At 28.1% G+C, this 11,554-nt stretch overlaps 1 protein-coding gene across 1 annotated transcript; it reads right to left on the bottom strand.

Moving 5' to 3' along the window:
• Positions 1-10,075: 10,075 nt before the first annotated feature.
• LOC103489339 (probable ribose-5-phosphate isomerase 2) lies at positions 10,076-11,546 on the bottom strand. The gene has a single exon (XM_008448472.3). It carries the CDS (start codon positions 11,144-11,146, stop codon positions 10,319-10,321), a length of 828 nt encoding a protein of 275 aa, XP_008446694.1. The 5' UTR covers positions 11,147-11,546; the 3' UTR covers positions 10,076-10,318.
• Positions 11,547-11,554: the final 8 nt, after the last annotated feature.

Here is an 11,554-nt window from a genome sequence, read left to right as displayed (position 1 = left end):
ATTGAATTAACTAAAAAAGCATGGGATGGCCAAATCCCTAAAATATTTATTTCCTTCTATTATTCCATTTTGTCCCTTTGTACTTTCCCCCTTTTCTTTCCTCTTCTTTCCCATATTCTTTAAAAAGAGAAAATATCACTCTATTTTTTAACGCGTCCTATTAATTCTTCTTCCTCGTAATTTAGGTAAAGAAGATCATTAAAGATAAAATATTTGATAAGACATTATACTTTATAATAAAATTAAGTGTAATAAATTTTATTTTATAGAACGTAAATAATTGTCTACTTTTTCTATTTTTTTTTTATTTTTTTTTCTTTTAATACATATATTTCTAATTATCCAATTAATTTTAGTTTCTTAAAAATTATATTTTAACCAAATTGGTTGGACAAAAATATTAAATTAGAATATATTTTCACCATTCATAAAATAATGCTAATGGAGTATTCTTGTTTTTTATTTTAAGAAAAAATCAATAGTAAAGGGAGTAATATTTGTTTTCAAAATGTTAGGAAACCAAAAATAGACTTTCTGAAAAATTTGATATTTTAACCCGTAATTACAAAATTGTTGTTTGGGAGAATTGTCGGGAAAATGACCTCGGCAAGTGAGTTACTGAGTTGAGGATTGAGAACGAAGAAATGGAGTTATCATTGAACAATACAACGATGCTACTTTGACTTAACTAGTTTTACTGTTAAATAAAGAAATAGTAACTAAGACATTGTTTAATTTCTTTTGTTAATTAATTAAACGCATAAAAAAGTGTAAGTAAGTTATGATCATGTCACGTTATATACTTACACAACCTTCTTGTTATATAAAATTAAATTCAAAAATAGATAAATCAATTTATTTATAATAATAATAATAAGAAACATTCTCAAAGACAACAATATATTGAAATTATTTACCCGATATAGCAAAATTTATCAAACTCTTCCTAATCAATTTAAAATTTTTTACTCTATTCTATAGATATTAATTCTTCTAATAATAGCAATAAGGAAAATTGTCATAAAAATTATTATTTGAGTGTGTGGGACAATGAAATATGAATCATTGAGTTTGGTTATGATCAGAAGGTGATGATGGATTGTATTATTACATGTGATGTGTGGTGTAGGATAGAGTGGCCCCAAAAATAATGTCATCACTTAGACTAGAGAGGGCTCGATGGATGCAATGGAATAAGTTGGCTCAAATGTAGAGTACCTTTTCACATTTAGTTTTAGAGTTAGTTTCGCATGAAATTCAATGTGATTCATAGACGCGTTAGGAACTTAAAGCATATAACCCATCACCTCATCACTAAATTCATTGGGATAAAAAATACGAACATAGATTTCATGTATAAATACGAAGATAAGTGTATTATTTTCTTTTTTTGTTATTTATTTTGTTGATTCAATAGTTTTCATGAAAAATTGTAAAAAAAAATTAAATTTTGTTTTGACTCGAAAAAAAAATGTTCGTCGAGTATGGTGAAATTTGTTTTTTTAATGATTTTTTATGTAAATTGTAAAAATGTAAATATTTTGTCTTTTTTTTTTCTATTTTTGAAAAACTCTTAAAATTTATGGGTGATTTTTTTAATATTAAAAAATCATATAAAAATAGATAGATATTTTTCTCTAAATATAATGAGTTGTCAGGCCCTGTACCAAATTACTCTACGCACTTTAATTTATACTTTAGTAAATACTAAACAACGGAACAATAGACTTTTCTTATTAGGTTTTTCAAAATGTCACTCACTCTTCAGATTGTCGGAGATAAACGATCAGATAAACATGTAAACAATTGGAGGTAAGCAATCATTTAGGTTACAAAGCGATCGTGTTTGAAAGGGTAGGTAATTAGGAGTAAGCTATCGATCAAAGAGTTAAACGATCGTTAAGGGCTAAAGTTTGTGAAGACATCTTTCATCTATTTGTTTAATTCTTATTGTAAAAATTTGTATTATGTTATGTACCATTGCCGAAACTTTTAGGTTTGAGTTAATAAGAGAAATTTATTGTTTCGATGCTTGGTATTTACCTAAATAGAAATTAAAGTGCGTAAAGTAATTTGGTACAAGACGTGACATAAGGTAGTTTCTAACTTGATTATCAACAAATACTGAATATACGACTTCTATGTCAAGTGATCTACCTGCTATACAATTTAATTTAATCGTGTATTAGATGGACGACTTCACCACCTATGACAATTTGAAAATAATTATTTAAATAGCATTACCTAGAAAAGAATCCGAAATTAAATGTGAAAAGAAGAAATGAAAATGATATGGGTGAGTGTGGTTGGGGCACGTGAGTGAGACAGTACATGGCGGGCCCGCCTAAATGACTAACGCGGCGCCACACACAATATTACACGGACTGTTGGTGCACATGCGTCGCACCTGAGTAGTACCCCCATCACCACCGTTATCTTATAATTAATATTTCTTAACAATTTTGTTACTTTTTCTTTTCTTTTCTTTTTCTTTTTTCATTTTCTTTTTGGGATCACCAAAACCCTTTTTTTTTAACTAAAAATATTAATTGATTTTTACCAAAAATCTTATATTAAAAAGTGAATTAAATCTATTTTCTTATATATATATATATATATATCTCCAACAATCTATTGAAAGTTTATTAATTTTTATATGTCTATAAATAATTTTAACCTTTTGTTATATTTGAAAATGTTTCGATAAAATTGAAATAAATTTAATAATAGTATTTTAAAGCTACGTTTGTTTGTTAATGAAATTTGTATAATAATTGTGATAGGGAATGGATGAATAGATTGATTCTAAATACATTTTTATAACTAACAAAATAGATCAATTTATTTACTATAATATTTTCATTTATAAATTCAAAAGTTGCTTTTTGACCCCAAAGTACTAATTTAGAGTATTAAATTAAAAAGTTGCTTTTACCCTAAAAATCAGAACAAGATATGATGAGAATTTTTCGATTGGATGAACAATAGTTTTTTATAGAGATCAAATCATAGTATTACGAATATAATAGTTATATTTAAAATATTAGTAATTATAACAGTATTTTAAAAAGTTAAAAATAAAAAAAATTATTAGAGTTATTATTAATATACCATATTACAAATGTTGTTACGATTTTATAAATGTTGTTACACATTTAATTATTAATCTCAAAATTGATACCTATTACAATTATCCTCGACTTGACTTGTGAAATGGTACTGAATGATATCATCTCTAACTATTGACCTAAATTTCGGTTCAATCTTTTTTCGATTTTAATATTATATCAACGATAAAAATAATATAAAAATATGAGTTTGGTACAGAGCATCACGAACTAATCCTATAGAGAATAAATAATTGTTTTAATAGAAATAGGTTTGTAAAAAGAAATAATAATGAGGAAAGAACCAAATTAGGGAGTGGTTAGGTACAAACTTAATTAGGGTTAATGCAATAATTGAAAGAGAGGGGGCACGCCAAGCACGCCAATGTTGGACCCTTTTATGAGATAAATCATAGCTTTAATAACAAAGATATCTCAATCATATAATATATACATATATAATGCATGTTTCGATTGCATCATATTTAACATATTATATATATATATATATATATATATATGGAAAGAAGTACACTTATATGACATTTATTTATCATTAATTCACTCTTACCTTTTTATAATTTTTTTTTTGTAAAAAATAGTTAAAATTACTGTTTTGATTTAAATTATTTGGTTTTTTTTTTCAATTTTATGGTTGTAATTTGAATAAATCTTAAATATAGTTATTTAAAATTAATTTTTATTTAATTTGATCAAATAAGAAAAGTACTAATAAAAAAGTATGGATATATGTTTTGAATGATAAGATGAACTAGTTTCAAGATTCAATTAAAATACAAGAAGTAAAATTAAACAATTAAAAGTGTCAAATGTTAAAGTTTGATTTCTCCCACCAAAATCAATCCAAATTCTTTTTCTAATAACATTTTTTATTGATTTAAAATACTTGAATTTGTGTAAAAAACACATATTAATAACTAAAATGTTGTGAAAATCAAATGTTAAATATGAAAATTTAAGATATATATATAGAAATTCAATTAGAGTTGGATTAATCCAAGTTTTTAAAAGTAAACACAAATCCAACTCAATCTAGTTCAGGGCGTTCAAGTTGTCATGTCATTTGAATACTTCTATTATAGGCAATAAGACAAATGAATACGAAAATAATCTACTAGTATTTTTCCTGTCCATAGGTTGTCAAATCAATATCATTTATATGGTGAGTTTGAATTTCTTTTCTTTTCTGTAAACTAAAAAATTGGCCATTTTTTTTCATTCATGAGTTAACAAAGCTTGAAATTGTTTAATATCCATTTCTCTAAGTAATACATACATATATATATACACACACATACACTTATGTTAATCTAGTCTACATTGGAAACTACAACTTGTCTTCTTTTAATTAACATTTATGCTCACTTTAATTAACCTTGAAGAAATTAAAGTTTGCATTAAATTCATTCATTATGTTTCACTTTCTAACCTCTCTTTTTCTAAAGAAATTATTTCACTTACCTATAAATTTTTTATAAATAAATATATCAATATCAAAATAGTCAAATCAATATCTAAATTTAAAAAAATATATTTTAAACTACAAAATTATTTGAAATATTTTTAACTATTAAATCTTTTGTTACTTTCGCCATATCGAATAAATCCTTTAAAAAATGAATCCTTTAAAAAATGTTATAAATTTTATAAAATCGAACGGTATCGTAATTTTTAGTATAAATAATAAAAGTTTCTAAATACATTGAAAATCACAAAGGAAGGTATCTTAGTTAAACCAAAGAGCAAAGGGAAGTGCTTTCTTATATGGTAAGTAAAGGAAAAAGAGGCAAAGTGGTTTCACTTGGTATTGTGCAATTTCTTTTATATTATAATTTAGCCTAAAATTTTCCATTTCACACTTTAACTTTACCAATTAGGTATCAGTTCTTTTCTTATTATGTAATTAGAATATCAACTAATTAATTTATTTATTTAAAAAAGGAAATTAGTACGTGATTTGCTTTCATCTTATCACTTATTAATTTAGTATTAATTCAATTAAAGTAACAAAAATCATCTTTTTTCTTTTCTTAGTAAAGGCCAAAGAATTGTAAAAGGAGAATTATGGTTTGCCAATCTTTGATCAAAACTTTATGAGTGCATTTATTGATATTAATGTTATTAAATGAGTCATCACATTCATGAGTCATAATTTGATTAATAATGAAAATCATGGCTTACCTTTATAATTAATTCTCATACATTTACTTTAATTATATTTAGGAAAAGTTTAACTTTTTAATCGCTCAATTACAAAAACATACATTTTTAGTCTCTATTTTTTATTTTGTTAGTATATATAATTTGGTTCAATTTTATATCATAGTCTATGGGTTTAAAAATTCTCTCAAGTATTTTTATTTAAATACCAATATAAAATTTTAAATTAGAAAAAATAAAAATAAATTCAGAAAGAAGAGATAATTTTGTAAGGTTTAATTTTCTAATTTAAAATTATACATAGAAAGTTGTTAATTTGAAGTTTGTTCAATTTTAGTCGCAATATTTTTCTCTACTTTTCATGTAATTTATGGTTATAAATAGTAATATTAATAGAAATTTATGGTTATAAATAGTCAATTCGATTGATTAATTAATTAATATAACAACCATACAAAAAAAAATTAGATTAACTTTTTAATCAATTTACAAAACATACATTTTTAGTCTCTATTTTTTTTTTTTTTTGTTAGTATAGATAATTTGGTTCAATTTTATATCATAGCTTATAGGTTTAAAAATTCTCTTAAGTGTTTTTATTTAAATACCAGTATAAAATTTTAAATTAGAAAAAACAAAAATGTATGTTTTGTAAATTTGAAGTTCCTTCCATTTTAGTCGCAATATTTTTCTATACTTTCTATGGAGTCAAAATTTTGATCTCTAATGCTATTTTACCGACATTTTTTTAAAAGCTTTTAGTTATTTATTAGCATTTTTATCGTAAAGCTTGAAATATATTCAACTATTACCTTTTCTTATGGTGCAAAATAATGTTATTGTTATTTAATTGATTTTTGTAGATATCAACTTTTAGAGATTAAATTTAAGATTGATTGAAAGTACAATAACTAAAATCAAACAATCGAAAGTATGAAAACTAAAATTTTATTTTTAATATCTAATATTTTTATTATTGAAATTATAGAGACTAAAATTGAACAAAAGTTTATATTTAATATTGAAATTATAGTAGGAGAACCAAAATAATATTTTAATGACAAACTATACCTACTTTAAAAAATTGAGAATTCACTAGATATATTTTAAAATTTCAACGACCAAATTCACGTATTCGTTCAAACTCGAATTGTATTTTTTTGTAGGCTTATTATAAGCTCCATATATCTCGTTTTCGCTTATATAAATAAAATTGCCAATAAAAAAATACATATTATTATATTTAGTTAAGGAAATGGAATGACAATTAAACTTGCCTTATTAAACAATTTCTTGTACTTGAGGGGTTGTAATAAAATAAAGTGGAATTTTTGGGTATATGTGCAAAATTAGCATTTTTTTTCAAACCTTCTCAATTTCTTGTTTAGGGGTTATGATGATTCCTAGTTATGAAAATGGGTCCAATATGAAAACAAATTTCTAAAGTGAAAACTTTAAAGTAGCAATCAAGAATTTATTAAAGCATTAAAAAGAGGAAATTGCGTTAAGTGTGTGGGGACAAATCTTTTCTTTCCCTTTTTCTCTTTTCCATACCTTTTGACTATTGAGAGCCAAATTGGGATTAAAAGGATAACCAATCTTATGCCGAAAGTTAAAAGAAAAATATAAGAGTGTGTTTGGGTTGACTTTTTACATATTTAAGGGCCATTTGAGGGAATGGTTGGGTTATGGAGGATTAGTGTCACGATAAAACTAGGATGTGTTTGAGGAAATGGTTTAAAAAAGTAATTTGATGGAATAATTGAAGAGATAAGTTATTGAGAGTTGAAAAAGGTTTTAGAAGAAGGCGAGAGAGGGAAAGGGGCTATGATAACTCTAAAACAAGGGTTATGATAATTTTTCCCTCAAACAAGGATTGAGTTACCAATAGCGATAACCCTTAGACCAAACGGTCCCTTAATTTAAAAAAAATTAGTTATTTTAAAATGTTTAGATAAATTCTCATTTGATAACAATAAAATAAAATAAAAAATGAGAAAATGGTAAAAAAAAATGATAAAATGAATAAACCATTTAATATAACTCAAATGGAATAAGAAAAATTGGATAGATTTTGTAAATAATTTTAATTTCACTGTGTTTGAAAATGTCTTAAAAATTAAAATGTGTGTTTTTTTCTTTTAAATTATAGAGAATAATTTTCAAAACTAATTTTTACTAAAAGAATGTAAAAAAAAAAATAGTTAAAATCGGATAAGGATTGAAACTACTTAGAAAGAGGAAAAAAAACTAAAAAAAAGACATATTTCAATTTTCATATAATCGATAAATAATTTCAATTTATTTTACTATATTTGAAAATATCTTTTTTTTTTTTTCAATAATGATTTTCTAGTCTATTCAAACAGTTTAGAAATAAAAATCAAAAGATGAGGTATATTTCACTTTTTGGGTATGGGTGCTTTGTTGATTATTTTAATGAGTTAGTTGTAAAAGTAGTCTAATTTTGGGTAGCTGGTTGCCTAAACAGTAAACAGTATCATTCAACCATAGAACATAGTAATATTAGTAGAAATTTATGGTTATAAATAGTCAATTTGATTGATTAATTAATTAATTAATATAACAACCATAAAAATATTTTAAATTTTCAAAACACCCCTTACAAATTCCTCATTCTATTTATAACTCCATTTGGCCGAAATTAGTATTTTTTTTTTTTTAAATTTTTTGGTGATTGAGTTAATCTAATAAAAGATGCAATATGTCATGTTACATGAAAGTGTAAAAAATAAATTATTTGAAGGAACTATCAACATATTTTCATAAATGGAACTAAAAATAGTAATTTGATATCATTTTCATACAAGGAAGGGACAATAAGTGACCAATAATACTTCCAAGTATTTATTATTGTGTAGATCGTTTTGGAATTATCCCATTTTGGAGGGCATTAATAAAAAGAATCAAAAGGCAAAGGACAGTTATGTAAAAGGCAAGAAATCATAAAATTAATGGGAATGGGGCCAGGATGCAATGTCATTGGGCCTCCCATATACAATAAAATGGGCCCATTGCTGGAAGAGTTTTGGTTCTCAAAGCCCATCATTCAGGCCCTACTTTGGGGCCCAGTTGGCATTTTACAAAGATGCAAATTCATCTTTTGTCAGATCTGATGAATATCAGTAACAATGATAATTTGTTGAAACAAAAAACGTGACAACTAATATTGGATGGAAATTAAAATATTTAATAAAATCCACCAATAGTATGGAAAATAAATTAGAACTCTCATCCTCTGCTAAAAAGATTTATGTTTTGGTATGCACTATTAAGGTATGCTGCCCAGGTTGCCAACCTGACTTTGAAATGAAAGATGCCTAATTTTTAGATGAGAATACGCCTCGTTATTATTAGGTCGATTAGCAAACGTTCTCGAACACGAAATTTCTAAATTACAAAGTAAACAACATCAAAAGAGGTACATACTGCAACTTTAGAAGAGAGAAATTGGATTAGAGATTGTATTAGATGGTCGTTGTCATATATGTTCATGTTGATGATGCTTCGAAGCTAAAGACCAAACATCCATTGCTAAATTCTGAATGTGTGTTGTTTTCCCTTTACCTTAGTTATGCTCATCGAAATTTAGCTATTTGATTTTAGGGCATCTTCGAAGTGGTGTTAAAATGGTTAGAATCACTTTTGTTGTTCATAAATTTACTTTTAATAATACAAAACCAATTACAATTTTAACTTAATAAAAGTCTAACAACATTGAAGACTTGTCTTAGAACAACTTTCTAAGTGTTTAAGAAAACATTATTTTGCACCCAACAACTCTATGGTGTAACTTGAAAAATCAATCCAAACAAGCCTTAATGGATTTTGAATGGATATAGGTTTAATAAAAAGTGATTTTCACCATTTCAAAATCACTCTCACCCATGCCATAATTCACTTGAACACTAGACATATGGACAAAGCTAAAAAAACAAAGAAACTCAGCAGTTGAAAACATAACGAGTATGACGTTTGCAGATCATGTTACCAAATGCCTTCATCGACTTGAAACGATAATGCAGAGGAAAATCTCCATCAGTTTATCAGAAATCAAGTAAATCTGCTCTAATTTGAAGATACTCACAGCTTTGATTTACTGAATATCTATTCACATGTTGTATTAACTTAATAAGGTTGCTCCAAATCAAGTTGCTTCCCCTAAGTGAACTAACTTTTGAAACCAAAGAAGATGCAATAGACCATAAATTTGAAAGGATATTGCAGTGCTTGCAATGAAGGAAGGCGCAAACAAACAATCCTCTTAAAACCATGCTAACTAGGGAATACTAAATCAGAGATTGAGCAAGTCTAGTTCAAACCCAACAAAAAGGTGACAAAAAAACACAAATTACACCTAAAAAGGACAAATTAACCCAACCATACTCCAAATGAACATTTCAAGAGTTTCTACTGATTCGGGGTGGAATTTTCAGGCAACAAAAGGTTCAAGGTGAATGCAATAAGATTTAGAAGAAACAATTCCAACCAACCAACCAACCAACAAAAGAACTGTCCACAAACAAGTGTTAAGAGATGCTCCCAAAACCTACCACAAACAAGAACTGTCCACAAATGAAAACATCAAATGAAGATAGGAACCTACCAACAGAAAATTTTCAAACATGATGAAATTACTAGGAGTAAAAAAACTGTACATATGACAAGCAGATAATATAGTGCTAAAAGGAAGAGTTGTAAATCCCATAGCAAGCTCCAAAGGCTAAGCTATGGGGAAATTTTGCAAGGATAAGAGAGACTGCTCATTCAAAAAGGCTAATTTAGAATTATAACTCATCTTAGTAAGTTGTTCACTGAGAGGTCAATTCCTAAAATTGTATCTAATTGGTTCTAAGGAACCAATAACTCTTCTCTATTACAACAATAACTGATCAAGGTCGCCTAATGATAAGACCAATTTCAGAAACCAAAAAGATACAAAAAGTTATAATAGGGTATACCCATTTGAGGAGCCATTAAAATATCTCCAGCTTCGTTCATGGTAGTTGCTACTTATTCTTGATGGTAATTCCAAGTTCTCCTGCAACAATCAAAGTTGTGGCCATCCCAAGAAACATTCCATGCTCAACAACACCAGCAAGCCGCAAAATTTCATCACTGGCAACATTCAAATCCCCAATATCTTCCTTGAAATACAAGTCCACAATGTAATTGCCATTGTCAGTAACAAATGGTTCTCCATTTTCACCTGAGGTTCTGAGCTTTGCAACACAACCATAGCCTTCAAACAGCTTCTGCAGCCGCGCAGCCGTGAAGTTCCAACAAAAGGGCACAATCTCCACCGGCATGGCTAACCCACTGCCTCCCAAATACTTAACCAATTTCGATTCATCAACAATCACAACGAACTTCTTGCAAGCACACTCCACCATTTTCTCTCTAAGAAGAGACCCCCCACGACCCTTCACCAGATTGAGATGAGGATCGACCTCATCAGCGCCGTCGATTGCGAGATCAAGAACAGGGTGCGAATCTAGGTCTGAGAGAGGGATGCCCAATGAAACAGCTTGCTCGTGAGTTTTTTTGGAAGTGGGAATTCCTATAATGTTCTTAAGCTTCCCTTGGCGCAACAACTCGCCGATTCGATCAACGGCGTGTTTGGCAGTGGAGCCGGTGCCAAGGCCCAGAACCATGCCGGATTCGACATATTCGACAGCCTTATACGCAGCAATCTTCTTCAATTCGTCTTGAGTTAAAATCCCAGATGACAATGGCGGTGCCAAAAGGCCAGATGGAGTAGAAGAAGGCACCACAATGCCGGTTTCCATGGCGGATTTCTCCGACCCAATAAATCGACGGTAATAAGGAATAGCCATAACCCCAAATTAAAAAACCCTTCAAAATCTAATTCCTGACTCAAAAGCGTTTCCGCATGGGCCTCAAGAATCGACAAAAAAGTGGAAGCAATCAATAACGGAAGCAGAGTGCAGAACAGAGGAAACCCAATTGGGTTAAGGTGAGAATGAGGGAGGAAAATCAGAGAAAAAGGTGAGATTTTTCTCGACGATTTTTTGATTGATTCTCGGGAAAAAGCTCCATTTTAAAGGGGGAACGGAAGAGGGAATGAGGAACCAACGAAGTTATTGCGTTTGTTTAAAGAAACAATAAATTCATAGGATTTCGAGAGATCACAGGACGCGGTGTGGAGAAATTGGCCACTGTCCGACGGCTCATGTCTCCTTATGCTAATTGCTATTATTATATTCATTCATTATCTCTTTCCC

The sequence above is a fragment of the Cucumis melo genome, chromosome 10, assembly GCF_025177605.1.
Source record: "Cucumis melo cultivar AY chromosome 10, USDA_Cmelo_AY_1.0, whole genome shotgun sequence".
Taxonomy (NCBI): Eukaryota; Viridiplantae; Streptophyta; class Magnoliopsida; order Cucurbitales; family Cucurbitaceae; genus Cucumis; species Cucumis melo.
Note: the sequence above shows the minus strand (reverse complement) of the source record. Positions and strands in the feature narration are given on the sequence as shown.